An 18,931-nucleotide genomic window follows, 5' to 3' on the forward strand; every position below is an offset into this window, starting at 1 on the left:
CCACTAAAAATATCAAAATATCTAATTTGCATATTATTTTTAGTTGAATGTTTAATTTAATTTAATTTATTTTATTTTAATTTAATTTAATTAACTTATTTTATGCAGGCCAAACTGACTTTGTGTGTGTGTGTGTGTGTGTGTGTGTGTGTGTATATATATAATAATAATAATAATAATAATAATAATAATAATAATAATAATAATAATAATATTTATATTATTATATTTATATTATTATTATTATTAATAAAGCAAAGCCACTAAAAATATCAAAATATCAATTTGCATATAAGTTATAGTTAAATGTTTAATGTAATTTAATTTAGTTTATAATATTTTAATTATTTTAATTTATTAACTATATATATATATATATATATATAAAACATGCATGTATATATTTAACAAAAAATCTTATGTTTATATATTAAATATATTTGTTTGTAAGTAGAATTTTTTCCTGATGGCAAAGCTAAGAAAAAGAAAACAAGGATACATTAAACTGATCAAAATATAATATTTATAATGTTATAAAGGTGATTCTTTAAAATAAATAAATATTATTAAAGCACCGCCACTAAAAATATGAACTAGTCAATGCCAGTATTTCTTGGCTAGTTGGTTGTTGGACGACAAATCAGTTAGTCCAAGGTGACCCATCTCTGTTTGAAACCTGCCATAGAAACTAGTGTGTAAATTAAGGAAAAATTTTGATGTTAGCTCTTTGCTTCCAAAGTGTGATTAGACCACTACTGCTAATTAAAAAATACTAATTATAGCTAATACCAATATTGCTGTATCCCTAATATTTTTGGAAACGCTTGCTGAGTGATGGAGAACGATGTGAGTGTAAGCAGACAGCAGTGCTCGATATTCTGTCGGTGTTCGGTGTGTTTGGTGTGTTGGAGGGCTGTCTGTCAGCAGAGCGTGTAGATGTCATTATGCTGCTATACTCGTCATTGTTTACTGCCGAGAGGAGGAAGGAGAGTGCTCTTTCTACAGTATTACATTGTTCCCGCGCCGAGCACTTAGTCATTCATGACTGCAGCTGCTCGCTGAGACCAGAGGCTCTTGTTCAGAATAAACATATTCAATCCAAACTACTTTGAAAACACCAGCACAGATTGGAGTAGTCAAGATATCCTGACCTGTGAGGAACGGCGTGACCGACGCGTGTCGGCGCAAAGTGCTCGTACGCTAATGAATCCAGGTGTTAAAGCTGATTTAAAGTCTAATTTATGTAATACAGACGCTTTCAGAAGTTTGCAGCGAGTACCTCCATCTCTGGGCTTCTCGTTAGTGCGTTTTATTCAACGCTCCGAATGCATTTCTGATGCAGTTAATGACTGGTTTCAGAGGAAGAGGTGTTAAAGGGTCCATGTGTAATTAAATTCTTCTGCGATAGCAGTGAAAATACCTCTCTCGACAGAATATGTTCTGAGGAAGCTGTCTGTGCGTTTGGTGTCATCGAGCCCTTGCGTTTTGGATTATTAAATATTTTGTCTGATTTAATTATGCTTTCAGTTTTAATCTTGTTTTTTTTTTTTATAAAACGATGTCGATTCCTAAATCTCGAGAATCGATTAGCCTAGCCTGTTTTCAGTTTATGACTGGATGATTGTCGCGCACCTCCCATCCTATAAATCGCAATGCGCTTCGTGGTTTTCATTATTTTCATATAAAACGAAGTCTCAGATTTCGAATTCTGTCCATTGCATTACATTATTCAAACAATAAATGCCGTTTTGGCACTGTTTAATGTGGAGTGACAGACCGCTTGCTTCTTAGTTGATCTCCTCCGCTTCAATACCAGTTTCGGCACTAAATAAATATGAATAATCATCCGAAGGTATGTTAAAGATAGAGAACTACTTACCGAAATCTGTATACTGTCTCATGTAATCGCTCAATCTGTGTTTCAACTGCGCAAAGACGTCAGTGTCACGTAACGTCACATTTACCTCAGTAAACAAACATACTCGGTCGTTAGTCAGCTAGAAAAATTGCTAAATATATACACCATATAACATATTCATTATAATGTTTCACTGTTCTTCAATAATTCGTCAAGTTTTTATGACAGCAACCATTTAAATGTTTGTTTCCAAAAGCGAATTGAGTAGAAATATAATAATGTAATTGTAACTTTATTATTATGAAAACTTCATTGAGTGTAATTTAAGAATTTGTATACAAATCAGTTAATTTTAACTTTCAGTATTATAGTAATGTAGTACCAACTGACTCTCATGTATATGGGTCATTCTATAATTAGGGGTATATAAAGTAGGGCTGGGCGATAAAACGATAACGATATGTATCGCGATAGACACGTGATCGATATCAATAAAAATGTGTTCGATATTTTTTATTCTTCGTCGGAAGAAAACAGAGGTTGCGAAGCAAGCTTGGTTGCATTAACAAAGGCACTCGCTCTATAACCTAGCAACGTGGGAGTGACAAAATTATTAAATTAATATCTTGTATTGTAGAATGGACGCTCAGCACCGCCGAGAGTTTCGCGCCATCGTTAAAACGAAACCGAAAGTAAAACGCGCGCGCGCATTCAAAAGCAGTTTTAATACCCCACGTTTAGAGAGCGACTCCCCAATGTGCGCAAATTAGACTACATAACATATCTAGGCTGTAGGCTATAGGTTGTGTAGTTGTATTTAATGCAACCTTAATATTCATTTAGTGCTCCTAAATTTAGTTTTAGTGCTCCTAACTATTTGAAGTTGGGAACACCAGTGCTACCAAGTAAAAAAAGTTAATTTCGATCCCTGAACCCAAGCAGCAGACCACCATGGAGAGGTACTCTGCATCAGTGCCTTATGACAAAGAATCTAAATGGTACAAAGATAAAACGGAGGCAGTGGCATATTTCTCTGTTTACATTTAACACTGCACTATTTTATTACACTTTATTAAGCATTTCTTACATTTTCTTTCATTTTGCACCTTAAATGTTAAGAGATAATTGTTAAGTGTTCATTGTGACTTTAGAATTATGTTTACATTTTAATTATTTGAGTTTTCCATGGTTGTTGACATTTCTGTCTTAATAACTGGGCGGGTTATGATCAGAGGAAGGTTAAGTTTAAAATAAAAATGTTGAAATGTAATATATTTTTCTCCTGTTCCTTATTTTAAATGGGTCATAAAAAATATCAATAATTATCGATATCGACCGATATGAAACGCTGATATCGTGATACAGTTTTCAGCCATATCGCCCAGCCCTAGGGTACATTTAGAATTTGACTATGTGAAGAAAAGTATTTTCCAAAAACCCAAACATGACCTTACATAGCTGCTTTGAAACAATCTATATTGTATAAGGTGCTATATAATATAGGTGATCTGTAGGAATATGTGTATAAAATACCATCTATGTTTGCTACTAGGGATGCACCGATGCACTTTTTCCAGTACTCGCCCGATACCGATACTTTTATTTTTGGTACTTGCCGATTCCGAGTACCGATACCGATATTTTAAGATTTACCGGTAGATTTGTAAAATATAGGGTACAGAAACTAAAAGAATATGTATAATGTTAGTTGGTCAACTTCATTTATCAAATAGATACAGTCAAACCAAAATTTATTTAGATCACATTATCATAAACTGTGTCCTGCACCCACTAGTAAAAAAAAAATTATATATATATATATATATATATATATATATATATATATATATATATAAAAATGATCAAATGATGGTGTATATCTGCTGTCTGAATAATTTTTGGGTCGACTATATATCCCTTAGTTATTTTATTTTTACACTTAATTATGTCCATTAAAATGTGTTTTGTTACTTTCACTGTTTTTTTTTTTTCTTGCTCTATCGTACATCATTCTCAATTTAATAGCATTAAACTGCTCCATTGCAGCGGCTCAGTACTGTAATCAGGTTGAAAATAAATGATGTTTATAGCGAATGCCCCTATAATTTTTTTTATATTTACGAATTTGTTTTAATCCAAAAGATGCGTGTGCTAAATATGCGAACATCAATAAAGATCAAGCAACAGGGCGCGCTCTGTCTCTTTCTCTGTCTCACGTTCTCTCTCTCTCTCACTCCCTCTCTCTCTATACCATTAAATAACTTGTGCATTGATTTACTTAAATTGTTTTTGACACATCTCACCGAACTACAAACTTTCCAGTGATATCAAGGCGGGATATTAACTCGACAAGCCCGCACATCTTGGCCGCCACGCGCTCAATCCAATCTGCTGACGCGCACCAGTTATACAAGCTTAATACTGAATGTTTAACATTATTATATTACTTGCATACATATACTTCGTAAACATCCTTAATCTCTAATGACTCCATTCTGCTGTCTGTTGTTTTGTTGTCCGTGTTTCTTTGCCTGCATACGTACTTGTCACATGATGTGGTATTGGCGTTTGGTATCGGGGCATTTTAACGAGTACGAGTACGAGTACAGGAGCTCAGTTTAGGAGCTTTACTGGGTAACACAGTTGACAGGTAACGTGACTTTTTTTAGTGTGTTGGGTCTATACTCTACATGGAAGCTTAGAACTACTATATGGTATGTTTAGAAATATATTTTCATAAACAAAACAAGTTTTAGTTAAATTGCCTTGTTAAAATTTGCAGCAATAATACTTGGATAACACTTTTGACAGTCAATTAATCCACTCTTGACACAGGTTTAGTTTAACCAATATTAGGGGAAAGAGAGAGAGAGAATAACTTCTAGTGTTTCATCCATGTGCTTCTAGAGGAAATATCATAATACTGTGCAAATTATACGAGAATGGGACAAACAATTCCTTTTTGTGTGTGTGTGTGTGTGTGTGGAGGGGGGGTTCTAGTGGGTAACTTGGTTGACAATGGTTTGGACACAAATAAAACAATTTATATCACAATAAACACTTATTATTTTTGAAGCGCACACCCAAATGTCTTGATAACCCAATCCAACTGAAGGCAAAGCTATGAAATTAATTTATATTTGAGAAAATTTTCATGCTTAAACGTAGAGTAGAATGAGGAACTTTACAAAATCGGACAGCTGAATACGCAGATGAATCGCATTTGATAATGAGCGTGATTTTTGCGTAGCTTGTCAGTGATTTACAGCTCTGTGTATTAATTGGCACTGCAGCCGAACGAACGTGATGGAGATTTACTACTAATCAAATAACCGGTTTTACTGACTAAACGCACATGATAATCGTATGCGATTTATCGTGCAGCCCTAAAACGGATCAGAATGGAGACTTTTGAAAACGATGGCGTGGCTGCCCACATTCGCTTCATGCTCATTGTGAATGCTCATGTGACAAGCGTTTTCAGTTGTGTAGTGTGAACGGAGATTGATTCTGAAACACAGTGAAAACGCCAGTGTAGACAAGGATCGTTTTCATTTTAAAGCGCATAACTTTTGTTACGGTTATGCCCGTCATTTACACTACTCTGGTGTATTTGGCCCTCGAAAAACTGAGACGTTCAACTCCTGAATGCAAAACTCCTGGGTTGCGTTTCAGTCTAAACTGACCAAAATACAGACTTTTGAACATTTTGGCATGGCTGCCATATTAATAAAATTTTAACTGTTTAAAACGGCATTTTAAAAATGTAGTGTAAACAGGGCCAAAAACTCTTTTTGTGTTTAATAATGTAAAAGTTAAACAATAAACTTTCTTAAGAAGCTTAGGCTACTTTTACACTAGTGCATTTTTGTTTTAAAACACATAAGTATTGTTATGGTTACAGCTGGCGTTTACACTACTCTGGCTACGCAAAAAAACGATTGCGTGTTTTAAACCTACATTCGCAGAGCAGAGTGAATGCAAGTTTAAAAGAGTTTTAAAATGAAAACGCACTAGTGTAAACAGGGCCTAAAACTGCTTAAACTTGGACTATGTTTACACTAGTGCATTTTTGTTTTAAAACATAACTTTTGTTACGGTTGGCTGGATAGTCTTGTTACATTCATTTTCGGTTGTGTAGTGTAAACAGAGATCGTTTCTGAAACGCAGTGAAAACGCCAGTGTAGACGAGGATTGTTTTCATTTTAAAATGAAAACAGGGCCTAAGATTGAATGATTGTTTCAAATAATTCACAATATCATCGTAGTCAGTGTTTGGCGTTGTTTTTTAAGGTGTTGTATATCTGTGTTTTAGGATACTTTTACGTTTAGTGTGTTTTCATTTTAAAATGCATAACTTTTGCTATGTTTACACCTGTCGTTTACACTACTCCAGCCAAAAACTGAGATTTTCGAAAATGCTGCAGACCCAAAAACTCCAGGTTTGCATTTCAGTTTTAAAAACGAAAACGCACTAGTGTAAACATAGCCTTATATCCATACATAAATTCTGCATATATAAATATTTTTATTTTATTATTATGTTTAGGAAAACCGATTTGCTTAATGCTGTATTATATCTTTAAAGCTCTTCTTGAACTCTTGTGTTTCCCTCGCAGTAGATGGTAAACAAGTCAGACAACCATCTGATTAAGTCTGTATTTATAGCTGGCTTTAATTCAACAGCATTAGTCCCTACAGGGTTGTTTATTAATTTATTTATCTCCTCGTTTCTTTTCACCACACTCATGTGACTGTTTCTTTTCTTTTACAGAGGAAATCAAGGCGGAATCGGAGAAATTAAGGTAAGTCGATATCTCCTGCCACACCCCAGCTGTAGAGATATTGAGTATGTATTTCAAAATCCCCCTTTTATTGTTGTCAGATTCAATGCTTGTAATGCAGCGCTGACATTTTCCAGAGAGTAACCACACGCGGCCCCTTTGTGTTTTGGCTGCTGCCGTGCCCTCATTGTGATTTGTGAGTGTGTGTTCAGTGCTGGAGAAAAACACCCCTCACAGCCTGTGTTGTTAATGTGCTCGGAGACCTTGCTGTGTGACTAGGACACAGGAATGAGACGTACTGTGCTCAGGGCTTTTTCTGCAGGGCCAGGGCAGCCCGTTCTGAACCCCTGCCTCACCTCTCTCAGCCCTTCATCTCAGTCGCCTCCTAGGGACAGCGTTCATTCACCCTCTACATCCATTAATTCCCAGCTCACCTGTTTCACCCCCATCTGTCTCGCTTTCAAATCCATGTCTGTGTCTTTTGGTGTGTCTTCCCTTTGTTGCTTACAGATTACTGTTTTGAAGTGAGGAGTGCTCCTTCCAAACAATAGTTCTATTTTTAGCATCAGTTTTTAATTAAAACACCATTTATCACTGCAAAATGCTTTGTGAATCTGAATGTTTAAGTACACATTGTCATAGAAAAATACATTTAGTATTCTTGTCTATTTTGGTCATGCTGCGTTTTTGTGTTTAGCCCAGAAAGTGCAATTAAAAAATTTTGAGTTCATTGGCAAAAATAGATTTTTTTTTTTTTTTTTTTATTGTGCATTCCAATTAATCTCAATCAAACTGCAGTTGGGTTATTTTGATTAAGTAAAAATAACTAAAATAATACAGCTAACTAACACAATAGAACAATAAAAACACGATAACATAATAAAAAAACAGAAAAAAAACAGAGTTATGTTTTTGCAAATAAACTCTTTATTTATATATATATATATATATATATATATATATATATATATATATACACACACTCATTTAAAAATATAAATAAAAAGGGTATAATTATTGTCTTATTATTTCAAGGTTTCATATATATATATACTACAATATAATAATATATACTGGAGTAGTTGTAGATGTAATATTATTAATATTTAAATTAATATTCAAATAGCAGTACTGAAAATAAATAGAATAAATATAGTAAATAAATAAAATTATTATAAATTAAAATAAATAAAAACTATATTTTTCAGGTTTCTTTAAATGGAAAGTCAATATTTATGAAAGTAAATAATTTAAATGTATTTACTGTCACTTTTGAACAGTTGAATGTTTACTTGGTCATTAAAAATATGTATTTATTTATTCATAATAATTAATAATAATAAATAATAATGAATACATAATAAAATAATAATGCTGTCAAATGATTATTGCATCCAAAATGATTTTTTGTTTACATAATATATGTGTCTGTAGTATGTATGTTTATTATGTATATATAAATACACACACATGCATGTATATATTTAAGAAAAATGTTTTGTTTATATATTAAATACATTTATATATAATATAAATTATTTGAATATAACAATTTTAGTGCTTGGCAACAATTAATAGTGATTAATCACGTCCAGAAAAAAAAATGTTGTACATAATATGTGTGTGTGTATATAATATGCATGTATATATTTAAGAAAAAATGTTATGTTTATATATTAAATATATTTATTTATAATATAAATTATATTAATATTAATATATACATCATATACTGTCTATATATACATAATATACACAGTACACTCACACATATTATATAAACAAACTTTTATTTTGGTTGCGATTAATCATGAATAATCATTTGACAGCACTCTAATAATAATAATAATAATATATATATTTTTTTTAATCTTCCTGACCTCAAACTTTGGTTCTGCTTTCTCATTCTACACACATTGGTTGCTGAGATGTCTGTTCGATTTGTACATTGTCACTTTGACATTCAAGATTTTATTTTATTTATTTATTTATTTAATTTATTTATTTTGGACATTTAAGATTTAGAAAATGTCAAATGTGTGTATTTGCCCTTTTTGAGATATTTATCAGGAATGTTCTGGGTTCAGTGTTAATCTCTATCAACTGCATATGTGGTATAATGTCGATTTACAACAGAAAATAATTTTCACTGAAACCTGCTGGGAATTTTCAGAAATGCACTTAGTGGGAATAAACATTACAGTACACACTGATAGACTTATGTATATTAATATATGTGCAAAGCGATATAAATATCAACACATAACCATCAAAGCCATGAAAAAATAGATGATACGCATAAAAATGTAAGATAGATATTTCAGCTTTTTTTTGCCTCACAGTCTTCCTTTGTAAATGCATTACGGTTTTTACAAATTGAAGCACATTTGAAAATGTTTTCTTGGGTAGCCACAAATGCTCTCAATAGATCTTGTATTGAATCTTTTAAAATGGCACTAGATGATTCTGTCTTCCCCAGATGTCTCGTCGTTGCACGATGCTTACGGCGCTATTTGTGCTCTGGCTAATTAGCTACTTGGTTTAACTCTATGGAAAAAAAAATCCTCTGAAGGGTTTGTTTTGGTGAGGGCCGAGAGAGAAACAGTGAGAGTTGAGGCTAAATGAGAGATGTGTGCGGTAATCTCTGAACCCGGCAGAGCTCTAGTCTTTTCCCTTGTAGCCTGGCTACAGCTCAATTTATGTCAATTAAAAATATGAGCTAGCTAATCCCTCCACAGACAGATTAATGAGATTGAATGAAGGAGAAGTGAGGAGAGGAGGGGGAAAGAGACGAGCCAATGGGAAGAGCTGTATTATACTGGAGCAGCCTCCCGCTGACTCAGCCTGAGACTAGCCAGATAACCCATAGCCACAGCAACACAACATGGCAGTGTATGGGATAGTAGACATCTAACAATGGGAAAAATCTGTATTTTTGAGTAAGGTAGAGATTTGGGACTGTTTTTCCTGCAATATTTTGTTTTCTGGGTTTGATTCGCCAGATGGTTTGTTTGATCCAGTAAAAATAATGGTACTTTCAAGAGCAAGTTCACAGGCTCTCGTTTTTGTGCTGTTTGTTTGTTTTTGCATACAGTTAGCTGGTTGGATGATAAGCACTAAAATATGAAATTCAATAAATATGAATTGTTATTAAATGAATCTTTTAAAATGTGTCCGTCACAAAGATTCACAAAGCAGTTTTCTTTGTTAGTTGAATTAAACTGATTCAGTCAGTGAATCCCTCCAAATTTTTTGGAGCAAGGTCGCAATTTGGGTCATAGTACAATACTTTGTTTTCGCAGTGACTGATTCAGTCCATGATTCAGACTGATGACTCCCGTGTTAGATTTGTCAAATGATTCATTTGATTCATTAAAAACAACAGCGTTTTCAAGAACATTTTTGTGCTGTCTTTGTGTACAATTAGATGGATGGATGATATGTGCTGAAATTTGAGCTGCAAATTTCTACTAAATATGAATTGTGAAAAATGAACTCTTTTGAAATGGCTCTTTTTAATGTGTCTGTCAAAAAGATTCATTAAACGTTCTTATGCTGACTGTTCATTTTTGCGTACAGTTAGTTCGTTAGTAGGATAAGCACTAAAATATGTCCTTAATATTTTTAATAAATATCAAGTGTTATTACATGAATCTTCTGAAATGATTTTTTTTTTTTTTGTACTGAGTCAGTTAAAAAGATTCACAAAACAGTCTTGTTTGTTTGTTAGTAGTTTGAATCCAACTCATTCAGTCAGTGAATCAATTCAAAAATTTTTGAGTAAGGGCGCAATTTGGGTCATAATATAATACTTTGTTTTTGCAGAGACTGATTCAGTCCATAATTTAGACTGATGGCTCCTGTGCTAGATTTGTCAAATAATTCATTTGATTCATTAAAAACAACAGCGTTTTCAAGAGCATGTTCTGTCATGAAACAGACAGCATTTTTGTGCTGTCTGATTAGATGGATGATATGTGCTAAGATTTGAGCTGTAAATTTCTACTAAATATGAATTGTGAAAAATGGCTCTTTTTGATGTGTCCCTCAAAAAGCTTCATTAAACGTTCTTATGCTGACTGTTCATTTTTGCGTACAGTTAGCTGGTTGGTTGGATAAGCACTAAAATATGTACTTACTATTTTTTAATAAATATCAAGTGTTATTAAATTAATCTTCTGAAATTATTATTATTATTATTTTTTTTTACTGAGTCAGTTAAAAAGATTCAGCCTTGTTTGTTAGTTAGTAGTTTGAATCCAACTCATTCAGTCAGTGAATCAATCCAAACATTTTTGAGTAAGGATGCAATTTGGGTCATAATATAATACTTTGTTTTTGCAGTAACTGATTCAGTCCATAATTTAGACTGATGGCTCCTGAATTAAATTTGCCAAATGATTCATTTGATTCGTTAAAAAGAACATTGTTTTCAAAAGTATGTTCGCTCATGAAATAGACAGCATTTTTGTGCTGTCTGATTGTTTTTGTGTGCAGTTAGCTGGATGGATGATGCATGCTAAAATATGAGCTGCACATTTTTACTAAATATGAATTATAAAAAAAATTGCTCTTTTGAAATGGCTCTTTTTGATGCGTCTGTCAAAAAGATTCTTATGCTGACTGTTTTTGTGTACAGTTAGCCGGTTGGATTATAAGCGCTAAAATATGAGCTTCATTAAATGTGTTTATTAAATGTATCTTATTAAGTTATTAAATGTATCTTTTGAAATGGCAGTCAAAAAGATTCACAAAGCAACTCTTTTGAAATGGCTCTTTTCAATGTGTCTGTCAAAAAGATTCATTAAGCATTCTTGTGCTGACTGTTCATTTTTGCGTACGGTTAGCTGGTTGGTTGGATAAGCACTAAATATTTTTAATAAATATCAAGTGTTATTACATGAATCTTCTGAATTTTTTTACTGAGTCATTCAAAAAGATTCACAAAACAGTCTTGTATGTTAGTTAGCAGTTTGAATCAAACTCATTCAGTCAGTGAATTACTATATGAATTGTGAAAAAATTACTCTTTTGAAACGGCTCTTTTTCGTGTGTCTGTCAAAAAGATTCATGAATCATTCTTATGCTGACTGTTCATTTTTGCGTACAGTTAGCAGGTTTGATAAGCACTAAAATATGAGTTTATTAAATGAATCTTTTGAAATGGTTCTTTTCACTGAGTCAGTCAAAAAGATTCACAAAGCAGTCTTGTTTGTTAGTTATCAGTTTAAATCAAATTTATATCAGTAAATCACTTCAAAAATTTTTGAGTGGGGTTGAAATTTGGGATAAGCACAATACTTTGTTTTGCAGTGACCGATTTACTCCATAATTCAGACTGATGACTCCTGTGTTAGATTTCCCAAATTATTCATTTGATTCCTTAAAAACAACAGCGTTTTCAGAAGCATGTTCGCTCATGAAATAGACAGCATTTTTGTGCTTCCTGTTTGTTTTTGTGTACAATTAGCTGGATGGATGGATGATACATGCTAAAACATGAGCTGCAAATTTCTAATAAAAATGAATTGTGAATAAATTACTCTCTTAAAGAGCTGTTTTTGATGAGTCAGATTCACAAAACAGCTTTGTGTTGTAAGCGAGCAGTTTAAATCCAACTCATTAAATCAGTAAATCATTCACAGCTGTTCACAACAGACTCCTTCACGGAGTCTTTTCTCAAATTGAAATTTTAAACAGCAGAGATTTGTAATAAATTAATAATGGTGATCTTAAAAGACATCGTCTTCATATTCATTTTTGAGCCCTAAAATGTCCCATTATAGTCGTATATATTATATCTTGTCAGTGATGTATTAGTAATGTAGTACCAGTTTTGGCATGTACTGTACCTCCAAAATAATTTAATCGAATCACAAGCTTGTGAATCAGAATCGAATCATGAAATTTGTCAAAACCCAGCCCTAACGAATAGTGACTGCATCTTTCTCTTCCACTGCTTTGCTCTCTGTAACTCTCTCCTTTTGCGTCATATCATTTTATTGCGCCATTTTACTCTTCATCACTCTCTCTCTCTCCACTCAACTTCATTCTTTATCTCCCCAATCTCTTCCCCATGTCCCACTGCACTCATCAACTCGTCTTGCCGAAGGAAATCGTAAAACTCGTCCTAGCTAACACACAGCAGTCCCAGCTTGGCCTGGCACCTCTCCAGATTCGTTTCTCATCTCCAGCTGGATATAAAGCGAGAGTATGCAGTCTAGGTCACATCCACTGCAGTGTGGATATATAAAAAGATTCAAGGGCTTTCTCCCACTGCCAGAACTAAAAGGTTTTGTGTATTAAAAGAAAAAGAAATGTACAATGTTTTATTGTAATCTAATGTGTTGACTGACTGACATCTTTGTTTTTGTTTTGCAGCCCACCGGCTGGGGACAACAAGTCGAGTTCCAGTACTTTGCCGCCAATCAAATCCAAGACCAACTTTATCGAAGCAGATAAGTACTTCCTGCCGTTTGAGTTGGCCTGTCAGTCCAAATGTCCGCGCATCGTCATCACCTCTCTAGACTGTTTACAGGTCAGCGCACTACAACACGCTCACGTCAGGATGCGTCTTATGTTGAGGATGTTTGACCTCATGCTGTGTTTGTGATTTTTCAGAAACTCATAGCATATGGTCACCTGACGGGCAGCGCCCCGGACAACACCACACCCGGAAAAAAGCTCATCGACAGGATCATAGAGACTATATGTGGCTGTTTCCAAGGACCGCAGACGGATGAAGGCGTCCAGTTGCAAATTATAAAGGTCAAACATTTTTATGTGAGATTGCTCATAAACATGCAGAGCAAATAATGCCGTGTGTTGGTTTTTGAATTCAGAAATGTTCAGGGTAGGTTATTAGGGTGATGTTTATCGGCACCAATAGACTCGTGGGCGGGGCACCAACATATAGGCTGTCCCGAGTTCGAGTCCCACCTTGCAGACCTTTCCCGATCCCATCCCCCTTCTGTCTTCCACTTTGCTTCCTGTCTCATATGCTGTCCTATCCTAATAAACAAGGCAAAAACTCCAAAAATAAAAATCTTAAAAAAGTACATCAAGAAGGTTTATCAGAAGTATATCTCTAATTGAATAATGATTATTAGTCTGTGCTGATAGCCTCGTGGGCTGCGTGCTGACGTACAGCGCCGTTGCGCTACGGGCGTCCCGAGTTCGAATCCCGGCTCGAGGACCTTTCCCGATCCCGCCCCCTTCTCTCTCTCCCACTTCACTTCCTATCAGCTGTGATCTGTCCTATCATAATAAAGGCAAAAAGGCCAAAAATAAAATCTTAAAAAAAAAAAAGAAAAAAAGAATGATTATTAATGACAGTGTAAAAAATAGTAAAAGTAATAAAAATAATAGTTTTTTTAAATAATAATAATAATAATAGTGATTGAAATAATAGCATGTAATGTTTTTGCAAAAATTGTTGTAATCATCTGAAAATCCCTTTCTGCCTTCAGAATTTATTATTATTATTATTATTATTATTATTACTGTATGTATTAATGTATTATTATATAAAAGTACATCATAAAGGTATATCAGAAGTATAACTCTAAATAATAATTATTGACAAATAATAAAAAATAATAAAAGTAATAAAAACAATAGATTTTTAAAAATAATAATAATAATGTGATGTTTCTGCAAAAATTGTCTTATTAATTTGAAAATCCCTTTTCTGACATAATTTAGAATTGAATAATAATTTTAGTATTATTATTATGATTATTATTACCATGTATGAAAGTATTATTATTATTATTATTATTATTATTATTATATTAAAGTATGTCAAGAAGGTGTATCAGAAGCATATCTCCAATTAAATAATAATTATTAATGACACAAAAAAATAGATTTTAATAATAATAATAGCATGGAGTTTCTGCAAAAATTGTATTAATAAAAAAAACATAAAAAAATCCCTTAAAAATCATTCCTTTCTGTTATCATATCTTAGAATTTAATAATTTTATTATTATTCATGTTGTTATTATTATGTATTTAATTATTATTAGTATTATCATTATATTAAAGTACATCAAAAAGGTATATCAGAAGTACATCTCTAATTAAATAATTATTAATGACACTGTAAAAAATAATAAAAGTAATAAAAACAATAGATTTTTTTAACAGTAATAGCATGACGCTTCTGCAAAAATTGTCTTAATCATTTGAAAATCCCTTTCCGTCTTAAAAATTTGAATTTATTAATATTTTATTTCATTATTATGTATTAAAGTATTATTATTATGTCTATTATTATATTATATATTAATATAATATTTAATTTTATTTTTATTTATTTTATTTATATTTAATGTATTATATTATATATTAAAGTACATCAAGAAGGTATATCAGAAGTATATCTCTAATTAAATAATAATTAGTATTAATAATAATAAGTCAAAAAATAATAGATTTTTAAATAACAGTAATAATAATAATTTTGTTTCTGCAAAAATTGTTTTTATCATTTGAACACTTCTTTCTGTTATATATATTATAATTTCAAATAATAATAATAATAATTATTACTATTATGATATTAAATGCTATAATTATTATTAAATTATCATTTATTATAAAAAAAGATTTACTAATTTTTAAAAAATGGCAAAACTGGTGGAAGTATATATTTCAGCTCCTCTATGGATTATATATATTTATATATTCTATTTATATATTTATTTATAGAATTTAATGTGTGGGAGTTAAAAAAAAAATTATTTCATATTTCACTTATCCTATTATTAACATTCAAATTATGCAGAAAGAGTTTTATTCACTTATTTATTTAGTTATTTTTGAGCAAATTAGAATGTCTTCTTTTCCAGTTTGAGTATGTAGGCTGTTCTGTGTTATTCTTTATGTAGAACTGCCCCAACCTGTAGCGCTCAGATTTCCATAGCGTCATTTGCCTAAGCTATTGTTTTACAAATCTCATTGTGGAATGTGGAGTAGCAGGACAACCGCGGCTCCCGAAAGCTGCTGAACTCCTTCATACGGCCGCGTGTCGAGCCTAATCTGTTTGAACTTTACCAAGATTCCAGCAGCTAAAATAAGAAATAATAACACTCCCCGTAACGTCCGAATACTTTCCTAGGATTAATGGCTGCACTTTAACTTAACGTCCTCTGTGTTTACATTTGTATTTGTTTCTTTTTACTCCCGTCCCCGACAGGCCTTGCTTACAGCCGTGACCTCACAGCACATAGAGATCCACGAAGGTACGGTTCTGCAGGCCGTGAGAACGTGCTACAACATCTATCTGGCCAGTAAGAACCTCATCAACCAGACCACGGCCAAAGCCACGCTCACGCAGATGCTGAATGTGATATTCGCCCGCATGGAGAACCAAGCAGTGAGTGCACTCGACACTTCTCCTGTGGTAATATGGAGAAATGACACCTTGATCTAACATTTCTTCTTTCTTTTTGGTTGATGCCTCTCCTCCTCCTCCTTCCCCCCCTTCAAAATATAGCTTACAAATCACAAGATCAGTTGGTCTTTGGCATCAAGAAAGCGAGATCGTCAGGTAAAGAGTGACAGGACTGCCTTGAAATTTGCTTGATCTGAAGTTTTCTCTGGTTTGTGTACATCAGCTTCATCCGTCACTCTCGCACTCTGTCTCTCTCTTTCTCTCTCTCCGATCTCTCAGACGTCTCCCTCCAGTCTGCTTGCCTTGGCTTCATTGCGTTCGTTTTCTGCCTGCTGTCGTCCCTTCCATGACAAATGACTTCCTTTCATCTGTCTTACCATGTTTATGTGTTGTGGAAGAGTGTGATTACAGCGGTTCTCTCTCGTTTGTAAGGCCACGTTTACACCTGGTAGTAACATCCGTCCCAGGTGATTCGGTCACAAGTTGTCAGTGAAAACAGCTGTCCACACCTGGTAGTAACATGCGACTCCTGTGACAAACGTGTTTGGATTGTGAGGAAAGAGTTTTTTTTATTTATGACGACATATGTTGCTTTATAAGACTGGGCCATTTTTCTTGTAGAAGTTACTGTTTGACAATATTACTACCATTCTAAAGCATGGCTTAACGAAGCTGCATTTATTAGATCAGAAATACAGTTAAAAAAGCTAAATCTTTTAAAATATTTAGTGCTGGGCAACGATTAATCACGATTAATCACATCCAAAATAAAAGGTTTTGTTTATATAATATATGTGTGTACTATATAAAGTGCAGTATTTATTTTGAAAATATTTACATGTATATATTTATATTCATGTTATTTATTTTATATATAAATATATTTAATATATTAGCATAACATATTGTTCTTACATATATACATGCATGTGTGTGTGTCTTTATATATACATAATTAATAACCACAGTACACACATATATATTATTTATACAAAAACTTAATCGTTGACCAACACTAAAAATAATTGTACAATTTGAAAATGTAATGTTAAGTCATATTTTTATGTGAGATACCTAATAAACATGTAGCGCAAATAATGCCATGTTTTGTTTTTTAAATACAGAAATGTTGACTGTTATTTGGGTGATGTTCATACAAGACCATCAGTATTGCAATAATAAGAATTTATATTTAATTTACAATATTTAGATCTGATATATAGACATATATCAGACGTATATGTCTGATTAAAAATTAGACACTGTATGAAATAATGATAATAAAAGAAATAAGAATAATACATTTTAAAGCAGCAGTAATAATAATAATAATAATAATAATAATAATAATGTATATGTTTCTGCCAGTTTTGGCAAAAATTGTTTTGATAATTTAATAATGTCTTTCTGTCATCATATTTTAGAATTTAATAGGAATTGTATTATTAATATTATTATTATTATTATTTTTATTAATATATTAAATACTATAAAAGTTAGTATTAAATTCTAATTTATTATGACAGAAAAGAGATTTTTAAATTATTAAAATGTTTTTTTTTTTTGAAAAACTGGAAAAAATAAGTTTTTCAGCTCCTGTATAGAAATTCTGTTTATTTTTTTTCTATTATTTATTTAAATGCAGTAGCAATTTTTTATGACAGCAAAATATATTTTAAAATTATTATTATTTTTTTTTTTTTAAAAACTGGAAGAAATAAGTTTTTCAGCTCCTATATAGAAATTCTGTATATAAATTTTCTATTATTTATTTAAATGCAGTAGCAATTTTTTTATGGAAAATTATTATGACTTCTTTGACTGAAACTTTGACAGTTTCAGTTGTCTTCCTGAAGTCCAAATGAAAGAACTAATGAAAGATTTAAAAATGTTATAATGTTAAATGTTATTATTTTTTTTAAAACTTTTACTTTTATCATTATCAACTTTGAAAACAGTTAATATTTAAAATTAATATTGTCACTTAATATTTTTGTAAAAATTGTAATACATTTTTTCAAGATTCCTTACTGAAAATGAAAAAAAAACAACAACAGCATTTATCTAAAATAAAAATCAGCTGTAACATTTTAAATGTCAATACTGTCACTTTTGATCAGTTTGTTGCATCTTTTCTGAATAAAAGTATTAATTTCTTTAAAAAAAAATTAAAGTTGAACAGAGCAAACAACATTTTCATCAAACATTTGTTGTATTTTCAAAATATTGAATCTGTATGTAAATGTAATGAACAGTAAAGGTTAGGGTTAGAAAGTATCTATTTAAAATAATCAAGCTTTTCTCCATTTTTTTCACTGTGTTAATGAAAAATAAAATGTGTAATAATTTTCAATTATATGCACAATCTTTTATCATAAACCACAATATTTATATACAACATATAAAAAAAACATTTTAATACATAAATATTAATGCTCCATGAAGAATTCCACAAATAATTTTTTTTTAAATAATGGCAAAGAAAGCACATTAAATATGATATTTACAACAGTGCTTAATTTTATGTATGACTACAGAATCATTCCTAGTATATTTTGAAGTCCATATAGAAAAAAAAAAATTGTTTTTCCGAAATACACTTTGATTGCGCATAAACATAATATTCTGAGCAGAATTGTTGCATAATTATATTCGTCAATTAAAACTTCAGTTGGGTTTGTGCCAGGACACATTGTGCACTAAGTAATCTGATCAAAAGACATTTTGGACCTTGTTTACAATTGTTGTTTACGTCGTCTGGGTTCGGGTCATCCGAGATGGATGTTGTTACCAGGAGCAAACGCGACGTGTCTGTATCTTTGTGGTTTAGGTAGCTGCATGTGGATGAGGACAGTGAGGTGCAGTTTAGATGTTTCACAGTCGCTGCAC

General features: G+C 32.1%; 1 protein-coding gene across 3 annotated transcripts in view; it reads left to right on the forward strand.

Annotated features, from left to right (window-relative positions):
* Positions 1–18,931, forward strand: part of arfgef1 (ADP-ribosylation factor guanine nucleotide-exchange factor 1 (brefeldin A-inhibited)) — an 86,707-nt gene that overhangs the window by 20,781 nt on the left and 46,995 nt on the right. For 2 of the 3 annotated variants that reach the window (XM_051098441.1, XM_051098443.1), the window contains exons 2-6: positions 6,633–6,663; positions 13,024–13,180; positions 13,264–13,410; positions 15,845–16,024; positions 16,145–16,198. In XM_051098441.1, coding sequence (XP_050954398.1) covers positions 6,633–6,663; positions 13,024–13,180; positions 13,264–13,410; positions 15,845–16,024; positions 16,145–16,198 — 569 coding nt within the window. The remainder of the gene's footprint in view (positions 1–6,632; positions 6,664–13,023; positions 13,181–13,263; positions 13,411–15,844; positions 16,025–16,144; positions 16,199–18,931) is intronic. The other variant, XM_051098444.1, reaches the window with a different exon arrangement.

Source organism: Labeo rohita, chromosome 24, assembly GCF_022985175.1.
Source record: "Labeo rohita strain BAU-BD-2019 chromosome 24, IGBB_LRoh.1.0, whole genome shotgun sequence".
NCBI classification, from domain to species: domain Eukaryota; kingdom Metazoa; phylum Chordata; class Actinopteri; order Cypriniformes; family Cyprinidae; genus Labeo; species Labeo rohita.